The 19,988-nt window shown below is 39.7% G+C and overlaps 1 protein-coding gene across 2 annotated transcripts in view; it reads left to right on the forward strand.

Annotated features, from left to right (window-relative positions):
* Positions 1–19,988, forward strand: part of NKAIN2 (sodium/potassium transporting ATPase interacting 2) — a 373,202-nt gene that overhangs the window by 195,131 nt on the left and 158,083 nt on the right. For both annotated transcript variants that reach the window (XM_070733467.1, XM_070733468.1), the window contains one exon: positions 19,276–19,476. In XM_070733467.1, coding sequence (XP_070589568.1) covers positions 19,276–19,476 — 201 coding nt within the window. The remainder of the gene's footprint in view (positions 1–19,275; positions 19,477–19,988) is intronic.

Here is a 19,988-nt window from a genome sequence, read left to right on the forward strand (position 1 = left end):
TTAGATAATATGTCATGTATACAGAGGTTCTGCCCTATTGCAGTAGTGGGTTTCAATTTTTTTTTTACTATCGGTTCGGTGGGCGTGGCTTGATGGGCATGGTAGGGGAAGGATACTGCAAAATCTCCATTCCTTCCCGATCATCTGGGACTCGGGAAGCAAAGAATAGATGGGGGCGGGGCCAGTCAAAGGTGGTATTTGCCGGTTCTCCAAACTACTCACAATTTCCATTATCGGTATTCCAGAACTGCTGAAACCCACCACTGCTGTGTTGTAATATCAAACTTAAGTGTATTGAATATGAACATTTATTATTTGTGTTAATAGCTCTTGCATTAAAAATACTTTCACTATAGTTCATTTTTCTACTTTGATCACACATATTCTTTATTTCAAATTTCAGATTTTTGTAAGAGGAAAATGATCGAAGGAATACAAAGAAAATGAATATTGGACAACATATTAATAATAAAAAGCATATTTGTCGAATGTCTTCTCTGACACATGGTTAGGTATTAAGTATTACATCAGCACAGTGACTTCGGAAATGATAATAAGAGGAGAACAGTATAAAGAAAGCACAATTCTACCCTTTGAGCTGAATTTTCATGATTAAGCTTAGGAAGAGCAAATACTCAGAAATATTTACGAGGGAATAGAGGAAAAAACTATTTGGTGTCTCACTGGACCCCTCCTGCTTTTTTTAAAATGATGTTCAATAACAACCAGGAGGAACATATCTCTTTCCCCTGTGAGATCCATTATCTCTGATTAATTTCACATGTTTTATAGAACGAGTCTCAGAAAACCACTATTCCATTACATTCTGAGCTAAATATTGATGGGACATTATCAGACCTTTCAGATAGAAACCTAATGACAAAGTTAGCAGGCCCAATTCATAGGCGGCTAAGTCTTTTATTAGCGTGTATGATCAATTCAAATGTATTCCGAGCTCACAAAATAATTGGCTCACAAACACAAACAAGGCTTTCAGAGCTGGTAAACTTTAGCAAGAAGAAAATGTTCCAGAAGCAGATTGGGTATGGGATCAAAGAGCAATAAGCAAGTTAAACTTGCAGAAATGAACTATGTGGCTCTGTTTAATCTGCTTCCACTAATGTCAGTTTTATATCATCCAGGTTGGAAAGCAAGTAATGACGTCGCTAATCTCCAAACTCATACTTGGAGATTAGCAAAAAGGTATTGTACAACTTATTGAATGCAAACTCTTTTATGCAGAGAGTGGGAAACCTGGTCTAATCTATCATACCTGAAAATTGGTCACTTTCCTAATGAGATTTTCATCAAGCAGATCTTGGTGTAAATCTTTACCAAGGCTGTTATTTATGAATATTCTCCAAATGTCATTTTTGGATTACAATATTTTTGTGTAAGCAGGAGAGTAACTTAAATAAATCTTTGGAAGTTGGTAGTTCATTACCATTTCCATATCCATACAGAAAGTAGAAGGATCCAGAATCTGTGTCAGTCGGCATTCACTGGTCTGGCCTGGCCTGGGAATTGACCCTTAATCAACAAGACGATATCTTGGCCCTATGCATGACTATTCTTGAAGAGCATTCAGAAGCTTCAACTGGTACAAATATAGCAACAAGTAAATAGTACCAGATATGCAATACATATAATAGTGGCATCTGTTATCAGTATGTTTCCATATGCAATTCAAGATGCTAGTTGCTAGTTGTCACCCTTAAAGCCCTGGGCTTGGGACTGGTTACCCAAAAGATCTTCTTTCCCCGGTAGTTTTTGCCTGTCCAATTGGGTCCAACTAATATTCAGGACATGCTCTGAATTTGGTGGGCTAAAGAATATTAACTGGCAGGGATCAGAAGACCAATCTTTTCTTCTGTAACCCTGCCCTTTGAAACATCCTTCCTTGAGAAATTAGAATGGCCCTGACTCTGTTAGCATTTTGTAAGTTTTTTAAAACTTGGTTATGTGCTCAGGCCTGGAACTCTGAATACATTTAAGATCCTTTATCTTGTTTTTAATCACAATTATTATGATAATTTTTACTTACAATACATAAACTATATTCACTAAATATATTTAACTCTATTAATTAAGTTATAAAACATTAATAATGTGTTAGCATAAATTAATATACCTTAAAAGAGATTTCACCATAAAAGGTTAATCAAAATTGATATGATATTTTTAAAAATATTTTAAATATTGAAATACCAAAGCAGCATGTAAAATTAGCTATGTGTTATATTAAGGCTAATAAATTAAAGGTTCTCCCGGTAAACAACGACAGTATAGGAATGTTATTATATAATCTGTTTTAGATAGTTATTAGTTAGTTTAAATAATACTAATAGTCCTCAAGTATCCAAGATCCAAAGGAAAGAGAAAGTGAAGAAAAGGGATACCTTTGTAACTACTATCTGATATATAGTGTAGCAGTTTGTAGCAAAAGTGTTAGGGGAGGCATTCCAACAATGCCTACTAAAGATCACACGTCCATTTATAAATAGCAACAAATCCCCTCTTCAAATCTTTATGCTTTACACAGAAATAAAGGGACCAAGTGTTTCCACTTGCTTCTTTCCATTGATTAGTACCGATCTCCTTGGATTCCTTTTTCGATGTTTTTATGCCACCTGGCTCTATCGATGTCTCCCACAAGCTCACAAGCGTCAAATGGCTGCACGTGTTCCTCGTGCTGCAATCCCAGCGCTGATTCAATCGATCTCTCATAGCACGATTGATTAATCAAACTATCGTAAGGTTCTCTTATTATCTCTTAGGATCCTCGCAGAGGCTCAATCTCCTTTATTTTCGAGTCTTTATACAGCTCAAGGCTCTAGCTTCCTCTCTTGATTTCATCTTCTGTCTTCCTCCATCTGTTTCTTTTTTCCCGATCTCACCTCCTCCTTTCCTTTGACACTTTTGTTTTCTTTTGTTTTATCGATTTTGGAATTCTCCCTTCGCCACTGCGATCAGGTCTCTCGATTGTCAAATTCTCCCCAATGTCTTTTGATCCTTTCAAACACAGATGCGACCCACCACACTCGATTAAAAGCGTCCTTATTTTGTGGATCCCCGCAGCTTCAGATATGCCATGCTAATCCACATTGGCAGAAGTTTTTCGCTCTGAATAGGGAGGGTGCCCTCCGCCACAGTGGCGAACGCCTTCACCACCCTGCTGCCCGGGATGCTCCTCTTCTTCCACGTCGTCCTCCAGACTCTTGTGCCTCAAAGGGTCTCTAGATTACAAAAATAAAGCAGCCTTAAAGAGCGGAGCTCACTCTTGTCTAGCTGCAGTGCCCCACATCCCCACCAGAAGTTCCTATTTATTATGATAATTTTATTGAAAGCTGTATTGTACTGTTTTTTAAATATTTTTTAAAATTGCTGGTAATATAGAATAAGTTGGTTGAGAAGGCTAAGTTTCCTCTACTGCCACTGAGTAGAATAGGCACTGCCTTATATGACACCCAGCTCTCTCCCCACTACTGTTGATCATACCTCAAATTTTCTACTTGAAATAATCCTATCCTCCTGCTTAGCAATGACCCAGCACTGTAAAGAAAGCAAATGATCAGGAAATCATTATTTTTGAATGGTTGGAGTTGTTCCATTAATGTTCATATTTTTTAAATGCTTGACTGCATTGCTCCCTGGCCTAATTAGCACTAAACAAGGATGAGCCATTGAGGTTCATATACACATCTAGAATTGAGAATGAAACCATTCCTAAAGTTGAGAGAAAGAGAGAGAGGGAGGGAGAGAGGGAGGGAGAACTAATCAACCTAGCACATAATTTTTCCTTTGTGGATACAAAATTTAGGACAGTGCAGCCATTTGTGACAATAAATGCTTCTGCGAAACAGTAAGTCTACAGAGAAGGAACTTAGAAGCAACATGCCCAAAGGGGTATGTGGATTCTTTGACAATAGACTTCCCTTGCTTGAGGCCTTGTTCCAGAGGTATCCCAGCAGGAATAGTGGAGAGCTGAAATGAAGGCAAAAGAGTAAGATAATAGTGAAAAAATTGTACTAGTGTGACCTAGTAGCCTGAAGAGAAAGGTGAACAGAGGGGATTGGGACTAGGAGAGTTTGAAAGAGTAGCTATAGCACATTTGAGGGGCCAAATAGTATTCTACAATAGGTACTGTGGTATAGTTTAATAACTTAATAAATGAAATTGTTAGTTCCCACTAACAATTGCATAGGTTCAGGAGCCTGTGCAGTAATGTGTCAATGTTCTCTGCACTAATACATAAATGTTCTAATTAGGAAATATGTGCAATAGATCTTTTCAGCTCTTTCAGATATCTTATTTGCCTTATCATGTATAGATTACCTATTTTATTATTAGGTAAAATAGCGTGTGGTTCTATGATTGTATAGCCATGAACAAATAAATATGGTTTTGACAACTTGTCTTAAATATTTTCTACATCCGCTCAAATTATATGTGACCAGAAAAAAATAGCTATTAAAAGTTGTGCTGTGGCTTTGAGGTTTATATTAGTTTTCCTATTCCCTGGGTATATTTCTTTCTCCATATTTTTTCCCCTTTCCCCTCTTTTCTACAATTTGTTTGTTTGATTGATTGATAGATAGATTGATTGATTTATATTGCCATCTATTGGCACATGGCAATTCAAAACGGCTTACAGAAATATAAAAACATGAGCTTCGGTGAGGCAGTGGTTAGAGTGCAGTACTGCAGGCTACTTCTACTTCTGCTGACTGCCAGCTGACTGCAATTTATCAGTTCAAATCCCACCTGGTTTAAGGTTGACTCAGCCTTTTATCCTTCCAAGGTGGGTAAAATGAGGACCCAAATTGTTGGGGGTGATATGCTGTCTCTGTAAACCGCTTAGAGAGGGCTGTACAGTGGTATAGAAGTCCAAGTGCTATTGCTACTATATAAAAACAATAAAACTCATAAAATAGAGAATCAAAAACATAAATAAAAGAAACTTCCACCACCCCCGTCCCGGCGATAACACATCATCTGAGCCATTTCATGGGCTCCATCCCGCCCTGTGTTCCCAAGCCTGCTGGCAGAACCAGGCTTTCAGCACCTTCTGGAAGAGTATTAGAGTGGGGGACCATTCTAATATCTTGGGGAATGATATTCCAGGGAGAGGGAGCCACCACAGAGAAAGCCCTTTGTCTGAGTCCAGCCAGATGTATCTCCCTGGGGGATGGGGCCTATACCACTCCATGCCTTCCCACTCTGGTGGGTTGGGTAGATGTGATCGGCAAGAGACAGTCCCTCATCTTCCCCTTCATGCAGCAGTCGGTTTCTACCTGCCATTAGAACTTAACTCTGATATCCTCACAAGCCTTCTTCAAGTTTATTAATTTGGTAGCTTATATCTTATTCTTTGCTTTTATGGACAGTTAAGCATCAGAAAGTGACTTCAGCATTTATTCTCATTGATGACATACCTATGCCTTGCTTGGTTAGAATAAGCCCTTTTCTTAATTGGAAGAATATCTATAATTAAAATAATGCTACAATTCCTTTTAAGAATCTCTATATCATATTCTACTAGATTGCCAGTCATGCATTAGCCTCTTATTTTGAGTTCACATTTCCTAACACTTTACATTTTGAAACCCCAAAAGAAAGGGAGAAAGGAAACTTTCTATAGTATTTCCCCCAGCCGGAGCCCTATTGAATATACCAGCTTTCCAATTCAAAGTAATAAAAGTATTGATCTTCCAGCTCTCTAACACAGCAGTCCCTCTAATTCTGCATTAGTACTAAACACAAACAAAAAAAATCGTATAAGAAGCCCCAGGAGACAGCTCGACCACATTTTTGCATTTCCCAGGGACAAATCAACTACTGAAAACTTAATTTAAGACGCTGACAGAGGCATCAGAGTTAGAAGGATAAATCTGCTGTCTACCAGATCCTTAAATAAACATTTCAGTCACCTATTCAGACTTCAGAAACATGGAGTTTGCTTTGTTACTGTCTCTGCAGCAAGTCATTCTTATTAAAGTTCATTGCTTTTAGTGCTGAAAGGTATCTGGAAGGACTTTGAGGTGTTAGAGCCAGTGGCTGAAAAGGCATATCTTTTATCAACTGAATTGATTAAAACTGGTACATGGACAATACATCCTTAGAAGCTTGATGGTAAGCATTAAGAAGCCCTAATACATTAAGAAATGTATAAGCCAGAGAAAGTTTTTGAAGGCTAAGCCACACCGAAATAAATCTACAGAGAGAATCAAGTGATTCCTTTTGATTTAGTTCACACCCACTCACGTTGAAGCACACAATGTGTCTTTAGACTGATTATATTTCATAAAGAAGTAGATTAATTATATACTACCTTGGTTCCCTTAGAGAAATAGTGGGGGAGGGAGGAAAGAAGGAAAGGAAAGGAAAGGAAAAATTATTTATCAATTCCTCATCTTTATGTATTTATGCATATTTCACATAAATATTCCGGAGAGGGGCGGCATACAAATCTAATAAATAATAATAATAAATAATAATAATAATTTTTATACCACCCAACTCCAATAACAAATCAGGAAAGTGACTTAGATAATTTTCCTATATTGTATTTACAAAGGAGACCTGTTAACATTTTTAAAAACCTAAGTGAGAAAGGCAAGGAAAAAAAGCAAGTTCTAAAATATTTGGAGGAATTAAAGATTGTTAGATCTTGTTTTTTTTAAACAATCTTCTTAGATTTATTTATTAACATTGATTTATTTGACCAGGAGTAAAATTTAGAAACTTGTATAAATCATGAATCAAATGTCTGAATAGAGTAAGAAAAAATTATAAAACTATCTTCATTCTGCATAAAGAACCAAAATATAAACTCATCATCATATTTAGCTATAAGTATTACTAATAAGAGCCAGGGTGGTGTAGTGGTTAAAGCATCAGGCTAGAAACCGGGAGATTGACAGTTCTAATCCCACCTTACACACAAAGCCAGCTAAATGACCTTAGGCCAGTCCCTCTATCTGTCAAATGAAAGGCAATGGCATAATAAATAATTGGCATATACTTGCCAAGAAAATTGCCGGGTCTTGTCCATGCAATTGCCAGGAGTCAATATTCACTCAAACACACAAGCACACACACACACACACACACACACCAACTTTTATTCCTAATGCTGCCTATTCCGCTTGTTCCCAATTATTGATTTGAGGATTTTCAGGTTCTTTGAAGTAGAGCCAACTGCTAAGACACTACAGCTGCAGAGATCATACAGTTTGACTGCGTTGCCTGAGTTTCAATCTTTATCCTAACCTTGAGGTTATTTGATTCTCCTGATGGTATCTCCTATTGCGTCACTAACTATTTTCTGCTGGTATCTCAACATAGTACAATCTGTATATGGTGTTATTATCCTTTCCAGTTGCTGACCCCCTGCTGTTGCTATGCACATTGAATCCTGTGCTCTACAGGCTGCTAGTAAGCTTGCCAATCCAATCATAATATTCTCTGTACTTAACCTGTTGCTGCTGCAATAGAAAATGTATTCCTTGAGGAATCCAGGCAGGAGAATTCTTTGATAGATGAAGGTCCCTAATATGAGGTTTGGCAATAACTGTGCAAGTATAACTTCAGGCTAGTCAAGAGTATATTCTGAAGTTCCAATAAAACTAAATCAACATCCTCACCTGTTGTTGTGCTTTGCAAGGTATAGATTTAATTATTTGAATTGTTCACTCTATAATCTCTATAATCTCATCGGATTGAAGATACTTTGGACAGGTTAATCTTACTCCTCAAGATCTTGTAAACTATGTCATTTATCTAGGTGAAAGTTCCACTTTCGATTCTAAAATAGATGAAGCTCACTTATCTAACAGAAATAGTAGAAAGAGAGAATGTGTGGAAGAAAGAGTTGAAATTGATAATGAAATTATAATTTTAAGAGGATGTTTATAAAGCAATTTTATCATTTGTACATGACACTGGATAAATTGTCAAAAACAGGGGTGTCAAACTGAAGGTCCAGGGGTCAGATCTGGTCTATGGGATACATAGATCCGGCCCGCAGGGCCATAGTGACGGACCAGCCTGCGATGCTTCTACCAGCAAAAACAGGCTCCCGAGCTCCATTTTCGGCTGCCCTGGCCTTCTGCAACCCTCTGTCAGTGAAAATGGAGCTCAGGGGATGGGGTTCATGCAGAGCTTGGGAGCCCATTTTTGCTGGCAGAGCACTTGGACCACCACAAATGTCCCCCGACATAAGTGACTGCCCATGCCCACTCAACGAAATCGGGTTTGACACTCCTGGCATAAGGGAATCACAGATATTTCCAGGAAATGTAATCAAATTAAAGGATTTTTTTTCTCAGTTTTGGTGGACATGTAATAAAGCTTAGAAAATATTGGAATCAAGTTACCGTATTTTTCGGTGTATAAAATGCACCTTTTTACTTCAAAAAAGTACATCAAAAACTGGGTGCATCTTATACATCGAATGCTGCAGGGGGGAGTTGGGTAGCGGTCAGCAGCAGCAGCCTTCCCGTGCTTTGCCAGCTGTTCCCGAGGCCAGCCCTTGGCTGCTGGACGGCCTGGCTTCCCTCCCCGTGGGAGACGGGGGGAAGGATTCCCTTGCTTCCCCCCCACAGGAGACTGGCAGGCATTAGCCAAGAAGCCCTCCCAACAGGCCGAAAAGTGGCTCAGGCGAGCAGCTGTGGCCAGGCAGGGGCCGCCTCTCCCTGGCTGAGGAATTCCCTCTGTCCTTCACTTCAGCATCAGGGAGAACACAAGCGGCGTCTGCTTCACTTTCAAAGCCTCCTGTATGACCGATTTTCCCCCTGGGAGCCCCGTTTCTCCTGCCCCTCGCCTGTTTCAGCCTGCACTCCAAAAGCACTTCCCCCTGGCGCTCTTCTCTCAGGGTGGGGAGAACGGAGCCACATGCGCTGCCTTCAAGCTCCCTGCAGGGTGGCCACAGGCGCTTCCAGTATTCTTCAGCCAGGCAAAAGACGCAGCGGAGGAAGAGGATGCCTGAGAATGCTTTGTCTAGAGCCTCCCCCAAGTCTTCTAATTTCTCCCTGCTATCTTTTAAGAAACCTGTAAAAAATTGACACTCTTAGCAAGTCTTGGGTTAGAGTGTCTGAATAAATGTGCTGGAAATATGTAATATTTTAATACTTTTTCATTTCCTTGACACAGTCTTCCTTCCTTCCTTCCTTCCTTCTTTAATTTTTTTTAGTACCTAGATTTTTTAAAAATTTGTTTTAGGATATTTTTTTAACATTTTAGTGTGCAGTCTTGGGTTGCTTTTCTGTCGAAATAGCTTATAAATGAAATGCTGTAAATTATTTTCACTAACATCAACCTCTATTCTTTATAGGTCTTGCACCTTTCAGTTAAATTAATTCTCTTAGTTGTATCATTTTGGCCAGTACAAACACTTTTTATTTTGTTCTGTGAGTACTTCGATAATGGAGAGTACTTTATGAAGAAGACTAAGCATGTCTACTCTTGCATGACAAGGTATAGTAATCTTACCCTGTCTTCAAGAGACCATCCTGGGATGATCATAGCTTCATGCACCAATATAATTGCAGAATAACGTCTAGTTGCATTGTCCATCATGGCCACCCAGAGTGAGCAAAAACAGATAACGGCTGTAATTCCAGGCGTTGACTTTATGATAGCTGCATCAACAAATCTACTCCTGCCTTAGGTATAAAATAAGCTGTTTTGCCATCCGAAATAATGTCATTCAATAATTCGATCTTTGGCAATGTTTCTATAGAAAATAAACCTACAATCAGCAGCTGTTCACTAGAAACATGCTGTAGATTACATTTTTATAACTGAAAACATTGCAGTTATCCTACTATTTGCCAATGAAATTTACAGACATTGCCTTGTGGCTTCTGATCCATTTGTAATGTTTTTCACAGTAAAGTTTTAATATTTAAATATGCTGGTGAAATTTCTTAGAAGCAAACACAATAATAACTTTTTTCTACTACAGCATTATTCTGTTGTGTTGGTCAAAATTTTTAATACATATGAACGTCTCTTGTAAAAGGCAAGCTCCAACTCATTCTGAGATCTCATTCTGAGATTCTGAAATGCACCTACTTGAATAATAATTGTCTTATTTGTGTCATATTACTTCGGTTCAGTGTACATAATACACTGGACAACATTTTCCCCCCAAAGCTTTGATCCTGAAAAACTTTTAGATTATTAGATCCTTTTAAACTGAAGACCAAACATACTGTATTTTTCGCACTATAAGATGCTGTTGATCATAAGACGCACATTAAATTTAGAGGAGGAACACACAAAAAATCTACCTCTGCTTCCCAGCATCCATCCAGTATTCATCTATCTAGAGTACTTGCAGCAAACAACCTGTCTCCTCCATGTTTGCTGCCTCTGCCAGGGAACGTTGGAGCCTTTGCTACTGATAAGCAGTTTGATTGGCATCCGAGAATACCACTGATCAGCTGTTCTAGGTGGCAAGGATTGCCATTGCCACCTATTGCACTGCCCATTTGCCTTCGCCACCGCCCATTCTTTGTCAATCACCGTCGCCCGTTTGTCACTGCTGATTGCCACCACCCATTTGCTGCCACCACCCATGCAACACCGCCAATCGGCGGTGATAGGCAGTAGTGAATGGCAGCAGTGAACGGCAGCAGCAATAGGTGGCAGCGATCCCCAATGCCTAGAACAGCTGAGCAGCTATATTCCAGGAGGCCGATCCAACCACCAATCAGCTGCTTGGCAGTGAACGCTCCAGCGTTCCCCAGCAGCGGCGGTGAATGACAGCACACCCCACCCCGCTCCCCCCCACTGCAATATTTGGTCTATAAGATGCACAGATATTTCCACCCACCTTTCAGGGGGGGATGCATCTTATAGTGTGTAATTTCATACACAATATGGTAATTTCAAATGACTATTACATAAAATCTTGAGAAATATGAAATTAACTTTTAATGACTATAATGTATTTAATCGTATCACATTTCCTATGCTCTTCATGGATTCAGCAGGACTCAGTGCTTGCTGCTGAGTTTTGTTTGTACTCAATGTCTGAAACATCTCACTGAAGTGCCCAACAGTAGTTAGCCAGGATTGATAGATTCCTTGATACCATTTTTCCATTGTGGCAATGACCTAGTGAAAGCTTTCACCATGTTCGTCACTGATTGCACCTAGATTGTTGGGAAAGAAGTCCAAGTGTGAAAGCAGAAAATGAATCTTTGGTAACATGCTTCACTTCGGGGTCCTGTACACCGTAAGACATTTGTCAATTATCTGAATGTAGCTTGGTACTCTGTAATCGCCAAGCAAATTCTCAATGACATCTTTGAATGCTTTCCAGATATTTTTTTCTGGCCCAACTAACAAAACTTCAAACTGCTTGTCACTGATGACAGATCTGTTTCGTGGACAAACAAAAATGCCTTTCTTAATCTTGGCATCAGTTACTGGAAATATCTGTCTCAAATAACAAAACCCTTCACCTTCCTTGTTCATCTTCACATAATTTGTCATCTGTTGTGTGAAGTGGAGGCGAACATTTTTGTCGGGTCAACAAGTGGGTTTTTTCATGGCTGTCCCATTTGCAAATGTAATGACAGCACATGGTACATCTACTTCACATATCCAAGCAGCAGAGTCACTATTTTTAGATTTCCACAGATATTCCAGTTGTACTTGGTGTACTGGATGTGCTTCAACAGCAATTCCATGTTTTGTATATATCTTTCATGTGTTCAGCATGCCCAACAGGTCACACATTTGCAATTGTGTGAAAAGACAACCTTGAAACTGAACACTGAAGACTCAGTAAGGAGACACTATTCTAGTTGGTATTAGTAATTAGTAATATTAAAATGAATAAACTTCGTTAAATTTCTAAACATAGAACCAGTGATGGGTTCCTATGGGAATGGTCAGGAATGCAGTTCTGGTAGCAAAATTTGGAGCTCCACCCCAGAACACCCAATTTGCACGGAGAGATATTGAAACAAAATGCATAACCCACGCCCACACTGTGGTAGTAAAAATGTTGGTAGCCCATCACTGCTTAGAGCGTACATTATATAAAAAGAAATATCAAAAACAGAAAATGTCCATAAAATGATCCATGATAGGTTAAATTACAGATTATTTTTGTGATTCGCAGCCAAAAATACACCCCAAAGTATTCAGGAAACAAGATCTTTGTTGTCCAGTTTAGTTTTTGGAAATGTCAATGTATTGTCATATCCCCAAAACCATTGCACCATGTGGCCTTATCAAGCAGAGGTTGCTATCAGTTAAATCTGACCATCCCCCAAATTCTCTGTTAACCTTTGTTTATCTTGTAATGCAATAATTCACTATAGCTTGAACTTTACTATTGTTTGCCTTAATGCTTTTTGATGAAAATGTATGTCTTAGATGCCTAACTTCATTCATCTTAAACGGGATCTTATCTGGGTTAATTTAACATTCTCCCTTCCTACAGGATCCAATCATGCTGCTCTTCCTTTGTGGGGACAGCTACAACCACACCATCAGCTATGACATGAATAGCAGTGATACTGCCTAACCTCTTATTTATTCTATTGCCAAAAACCCTTCACTGACAGGGAGTTGTTTCGTATGAAGGATACAAATAACTTCCTTTTTGTCCTAATGCAATGAAGGGCAAGTGTTAAATTCTCATCATTCTTTAGGTGAGGCATCATTCTATGTCTGTTAGGGTTTTTCCTCTCTCTAGAGTGAAAATTATATGCTCAATGAAAGGACATATTTTTTATAAAGACCTTCTTAAGAACTGAAGATGGACTCCAACACCAGTTCCAAAGCTCAGAAAAGTAAACTCTGGTTCCGGTGACCGACCCAGATTCAATCTTGCAACATTATCCCGGGATACGTATATTTGCCCTCATTCTTAAGAACTTCCCATTCGCAACTTTGAGTCTCAGTAAGGCTGAGCTCTAAGTCAGACCTAAAGAACTCAAGCACTATAGTAGATTTCTGTGGCACACATTTTATGGTTAATATCCTCATAGCCTCTATAAATTATTTATTTTACTCTTAATCAATTATTTATAAAAGGGATTACGCCACAGAGTAATTGGCCATCTTGGTTGTTAAGATATATCACATATAAACTGCCCCAGATGGAAAATGCATGGAGCCAAGCAGACAATGACCATGTTTGGTGTATTTCGATTTTGTTTAGATAATAGGGGTAGATAATTTAAGAGTAGCACTGTTTGTGACAGTTTTTCTTTACTCAGCTGTTGAATCATATCTCTTCTCAGACTATTAAGAGTGGACCCCACACCTTGGTTAGGTATAGGACTAATATCTTAGTAGATATGCATACAACTGCCCTATAACACTGCGGAACTGCATTAAATCTTACAATCATATAGAAATTGGATTGACTTCATGAAAGTTCTGGAGCCCTTTCCGGCTCCTCCTCAAGAAGCCTTCCCTGGACCCAGCCGTGCTTAATAACTACTGTCCAGTCTCCAACCTTCCCTTTATGGGGAAGGTTGTTGAGAAGGTGGTGGCACTTCAACTCCAGCGGTCCTTGGAAGATTATCTAGGTCCTCAACAGTCTGGATTCAGGCCCGGCTACAGCACGGAAACTGCTTTGGTCACGTTGATGGATGATCTCTGGCGGGCCCGGGACAGGGGCTTGTCCTCTGTCCTGTGCTCCTTGACCTCTCAGCGGCTTTCGATACCATCGACCATGGTATCCTTCTGCGCCGGCTGGAGGGGTTGGGAGTGGTTCTCCTCCTACCTCTCTGGTCGGTCGCAGTCGGTGTTAGTGGGGGGTCAGAGGTTGACCTCGAGGTCTCTCCCTTGTGGGGTGCTTCAGGGGTCGGTCCTCTCCCCCCTGCTATTTAATATCTACATGAAACTGCTGGGTGAGATCATCCAACGGCATGGGATGAGGTATCATCAATATGCCGATGATACCCAGTTATACATCTTCACCCCATGTCCAGTCAACGAAGCAGTGGAAGTGATGTGCCAGTGCCTGGAGGCTGTTGGGGCCTGGATGGGTGTCAACAAACTCAAACTCAACCCAGACAAGACGGAGTGGCTGTGGGTTTTGCCTCCCAAGGACAATTCTATCTGTCCATCCATTACTCTGGGGGGGGAGAATTATTGACCCCCTCAGAGAGGGTCCGCAACTTGGGTGTCCTCCTCGATCCATAGCTCACAATAGAGAAACACCTTTCAGCTGTGGCGAGGGGGATGTTTGCTCAGGTTCGCCTGGTGTGCCAGTTGCGGCCCTATCTGGACCAGGAGTCATTGCTCACAGTCACTCATGCCTTCATCACCTCGAGGCTCGACTACTGTAACGCTCTCTACATGGGGCTACCTTTGAAAAGTGTTCGTAAACTTCAGATCGTGCAGAATGCAGCTGCGAGAGCAATTATGGGCCTATCTAAGTATGCCCATATTACTCCAACACTCCCAGTCGCATTGGTTGCCGATCAGTTTCCGGTCACAATTCAAAGTGTTGGTTATGACCTATAAAGCCCTTCATGGCACCGGACCAGAATATCTTCGGGACCGCCTTCTGCCGCACGAATCCCAGTGACAGGTTAGGTCCCACAGAGTCGGCCTTCTTCGGGTCCCGTTGACTAAACAATGTCGTCTGGCGGGACCCAGGGGAAGAGCCTTCTCTGTGGTGGCTCCGACCCTCTAGAACCAGCTCCCCCCTGAGATTAGGATTGCCCCCATCCTCCTTGCCTTTCGTAAACTCCTTAAAACCCACCTCTGCCGTCAGGCATGGGGGAACTAAAACATCTCCCCCTTGCCCATGTTGTTTTGCTGTTTGATTGATTGTGTGCTTGTTTTTTATATATATTGGGATTGTTTTATGAATTTCTTAACTTAAAATTGTAATTGGATTGGTGGGCATTGGATTTGTCACTATGTACTGTCTTTTTTGCTATTGTTGTGAGCCGCCCCGAGTCTGCGGAGAGGGGCGGCATATAAATCCAATAAATCTATTCTAATCTAATATCCTATCCAACCTATATTTCTTTTATTTTATTTTTCTATACTTATCACCATAACTAGCAGTTAGCCTTCTACCTTGTTAAGCCTCTAGAACAGCATATGAAGTGGGCCAGGAATTCAGTAGTTACAGTAGATTTGATTTTTGCTTCCCCTCTTCTGAGATAAAACATTTGGAAACTTCAGCTTGTTCAAAATGCAGCCATGCAAGCCATAGTGGTTATTCAAGGTGTTGGTTATTACCTTTAAAGCCCTACATGGCTTAGGACAAAATTCTTTACAGAACTGCCTTCTATCTCATACTTCCCTATGACTAATAAGGGCCCACAGAGTCGGCCTTCTCCAGGTCCCATCCGCCAAACAATGTTGACTGGCGGGACGTCAGGGAAGGGCCTTCTCAGTGACAGCTCCGTTGCTTTGGAACCAACTCCTTCCGGAGATCTGTATTATCCCCACCCTACCGGTCTTCAGCAAAACTGTCAAGATCTGGCTTTTCCAGCGGGCCTGGGACCATCAATGAGTGAGAGTTTGTATGGCTTTTTAGGGTTATAATGTATTTATACCATTTTATTGTATTTATTACTCTTGTTTGTTTTATACTGTTGATCGTTATGTTCATGACTGTAATCTGCCCAGAGTCCTGCTGGAGTTGGGCGGTAGATAAATCCAATAAAATAAACAAACAAATAAATAAAATATTTTTATTTTGTGGATTTTAAGGAAAAGAACAAGGGGAGGGGTTTTTTCATTCTGCCTTTAAGTGTCTTGAAAGGGAATATATATCAACCTGAATACCAATCATATTTAGACATCATTCTGCCAAATGTTTATTTCAGTTAAAAGGCAACAGCATTAGTTACACATTATTGAATTAGTTGTGGCATATAAAATTAAAAGAGTTTGACTGATTGTAACCAAAAATAATGAGAGGTAAAATGAAGTAGTCTTCATAATTTCATTTTTGTGAAATCTGTTGAGAAGCATAGTTTTCTCAGTGGTTGTGATCTCTAAAAGTGGTTGTGATCTCTAAAAGTGTATTTACCACCACCACCCTCCCCCAATAAAACAGTATACAGTAATACACTGTAGCCAAAATATACTCACCACACCAGCATGATGCCTAGCATGGAATAAATTGGAATTTTCATCACCTTACGGTATGACCTCAAGGTCTTTTTTCTGGTCAGTCAGTTAACTCCAAAAGTTCAGTGTTTTACCTTTAGATTTATAGTGAACTACTTTGGCCATTCATTTCCCATTCAACAATTTGATGGGATAATCCTGAATAACCTGGTGTCACCTGCAAAAATGATCACATTAAAATTCACCACTAAATCTACTGTAAATTATTCATACATACATAGATAATTTAATGCCAATGTAGTACAGATAGTCCTTGTTTAGCAGCTCCCTTATTAAAGATCATTCAAAATTCCAACAGTGATGAAACAGACTTTTATTTCTACAGACCTTTAGCTATACAATTTGGGATGAACACCCTTTGAATGGTCTGGGAGTAGAATGGATTTCCAGAGAAAAAATTGCAGATTACACTGTTCTGCTGGCGTGTTTCAACCGCCCGTAATTACAGGGTAATTAGTCCAGGAAGACACACACCACACGATAAAAGGAAAACCCAAAAGTTTTTATAAACAGAAAAACAGAAACAGCTCCCTTTTTAAATGTCAAAGGGATTTTCTGGTACACACAAGGCACAGGTTAAATGCAATCCAATTGCTCACCCAATAACTGGGAAATTGAGTCCAATTCTAAAGTCCAGAGAGTCCACACACAATCTTGAACAGCAAAAAAACCACGATCTTGACAAAACAATGAATCAGATAAACTGCCATGAGGCTAAAACACCAGGTTGCACTTTTATCTGTAGCACTAATTACAGCAGCCCCACCCAACCACAGGTGGCCTCATTTTCTCTTGTAATAATCCTTCAGTTGTTGTCTCCTATGCATCACTCTACGCATGCGTGGATGTGTCATTAATTCTTGTTCAGAATCCAAGGATGATACAGATGATTGATCTCCTCCTGGGCTGTCTGCCAAACTCCCTCTTCCCTGTCACTCACGCTTCTTTGGTCAGAGGAGACTTCGTCTGCAGATTCCATCGGGAGCAAAACAGGCCTGCGGCATGTGGATGTTTCCCCCACATCCACCTGCACATTCCTTGGGGCAGAAGCTGGGCCAGAGCTAACTACAACATACAGGAACCAGGAGCACTATTCGGGTGACCCTGAGAACATAGATAAACCTCCAAATGCTTCAATGATCCTCTAAAAGGATGCAGATGACCAACTGCCTGCAAGGAATATAAATCCTTTCATTCCCCACTATCCTGTCAGAGCTGAAGAAGCTTCTTGAATGAAAAGCGAAAAGTCTTCAAAGAAAAAAAGAAAGTCCAGTTGCTTCCTGAAAAAGCACCTTTGCGACAGCCATGACCTGGATGACTGAAAATCTCTACAGACTTTCAAGGATGAAACAGTAATTTTCAAGTAATATCAGTGGCAATAACTGCAACCAAATGCTTCCTCCATTTGGTAATCCACTCCTATGTTCTTATGTAGGCATTTTGGCTCATTTCTTCAGGCTGACTTCAGGAATATCTGAAGGATTCCTAGTGAAGTCAGATAATGCCACAACATGTCAGTTTGGTTTCAGTCTAACATTCATTTGGCCATTCCAAAACATGATACATACCACGTTTTGTGCTAAGGGATGGATGGCAGATGCAAAGCAAAAATTTCTGCTTATCTCATTGATGGTAAGTAACCCAATACTGAGGCCACAAAATGCAAAATCCTTGACTCACAGCAGTTCGTTTAGTGACAGTTCATAGTTACAATGGCACTGGAAAAAATGACCGGTAACCATTTTTCATACTTTCAACCATAGCATCATCCCCACAGTCACATGATCAATATTCAGATGCTTGGCAGCTGACTCATATTTACGGCTAACCCTTTTGCAACCTTCTGACAAGCAAAGTCAGTGGGGAAGCCAAACTCATTTAACAATCATGTTTGTTTGTTTATTGGATTTATTTATTGGATTTATATTCCGCCCCTCTCCAAACCATACCCCCTTCATATTCAACACTTAATATCAAGTTCTTATTGTGGAATAATAATAATAATAATAATAATAATAATAATAATAATAATAATTATTATTATTATTATTATTATTATTATTATTATTATTATTTATTAGATTTGTATGCCGCCCCTCTCCAAAGACTCGGGGCGGCTCACAACAATAATAAAAACAATATTATAGTAGAACAAATCTAATATTAAAAAAGCATATAAAACCCTATCATATTTAAAAAACCAAACTACACATTCATACCAAACATAAAACAAAATATAAAAAAGCCTGGGGGAAATGTGTCTCAACTCCCCCATGCCTGGTGGTATAAGTGAGTCTTGAGTAGTTTACAAAAGGCAAGGAGGGTGGGGGCAGTTCTAATCTCCAGGGGGAGTTGATTCCAGAGGGCCGGAGCCACCACAGAGAAGGCTCTTCCCCTGGGGCCCGCCAAACGACATTGTTTAGTCAACGGGACCCGGAAAAGGCCAACTCTGTGGGACCTTATTGGTTGCTGGGATTCGTGCGGTAGCAGGCTGTTCCGGAGGTACTCTGGTCCAATGCCATGTAGGGCTTTAAAGGTCGTAACCAACCAATACAATGATTCTCCTCCATCAAATGTAACGTTTACAAAGTCCCAATATTTCATTTTTGACTCGTCTGCCCGTTGAACATTCCTCCCAAAGTTTGGCAAACTTGAGATGACCATCAATGGTTGCCTTTGTGTTCAGTGACTTCCCCCTTGCTATTTTTCTGATGTTTCTCTTCCTTAGTATCTTCGGTTTCAAAAATCTTCATTAGGTAGTTCAATATTGATAATAAAAATTAATGGAACTGCAAAAACAATATGTGGGAATGATTGGATTCTGAGCAGCCATTTCACACAAAAGGTTTAATTTTCTTGCTTGACTGAACACTTGAATTCCTTTTCACAGGTTGCTTCTTTAAGCTGATTGTGGCCTTCTCTCGCCAGTCTTTGTTGTCACTGGATATACAGGAGACAGAATCATCTCTCTCTTATTTGGAGAAGCTGAATGATATCATAAAAACGGAGATTACAAATTGCACGTCTAGTTACAAAATTTAATTTTAAAACTGAGTGAAGATCATTTTAATTTTTTTTTAAAGTAAAAACCATTGTTCGAAATAAACTTCAGCTGATGGCTTATTGATTTTTTTCCTTTGACAGGAAACAGATCTTATTCTGACCTTCAATATTTCAATGCACCGGTCTTGGTGGATGGAAAATGGCCCAGGCTGCGCAGTGACATCTGTGACTCCAGCCCCAGATTGGGCCCCAGAAGACCATCGCTACATCACTGTGTCAGGTTGCGTTCTTGAATATCAATATATAGAAGTGGCTCACAGTGGTCTACAAATCTTTTTTGCAGTAAGTATCCCATTATCTTTCATTGTCTTCTTATATGAGATATTCCGAGAGAATACAAAAATTGCCATACTTTTTTAAAGTATATTTAGTTTGAACCACATATCATTGTTAAAGAATGATCACTAGAATTATGTAAATCTAGAGGACATAAAATTGTGTGGTGTTCTACAGAACATTTGCAAGCTATAGTTTTGGATGAGAGCCTCAGAATTTCAAGCATTACACATTCAAGAATTTCAATGTGTTTTGAGAAGCATTTAGGGATAAATGCAAGGTGTATGATTGAGCAAGCTATCATCTTTTTATTAAAAACTGCAGAAATATGGATAGTTATACTATTTGATGGGGCTACAAGTCTTAGTCTGTGTTCATTGGAATAATTCCACAAGTTTAGAATTATATACAATGCTTAGTTGTAAATAGGTTGTTCTAGTGTTTTCTTCTTTAACCAGAACTTTATTCATTCATTTTATTTACATGGATGATCAGTAGAAAAGTATTAAAATATGAAT

This window comes from Erythrolamprus reginae, chromosome 1, assembly GCF_031021105.1.
Source record: "Erythrolamprus reginae isolate rEryReg1 chromosome 1, rEryReg1.hap1, whole genome shotgun sequence".
In the NCBI taxonomy this organism is placed as follows: domain Eukaryota; kingdom Metazoa; phylum Chordata; class Lepidosauria; order Squamata; family Dipsadidae; genus Erythrolamprus; species Erythrolamprus reginae.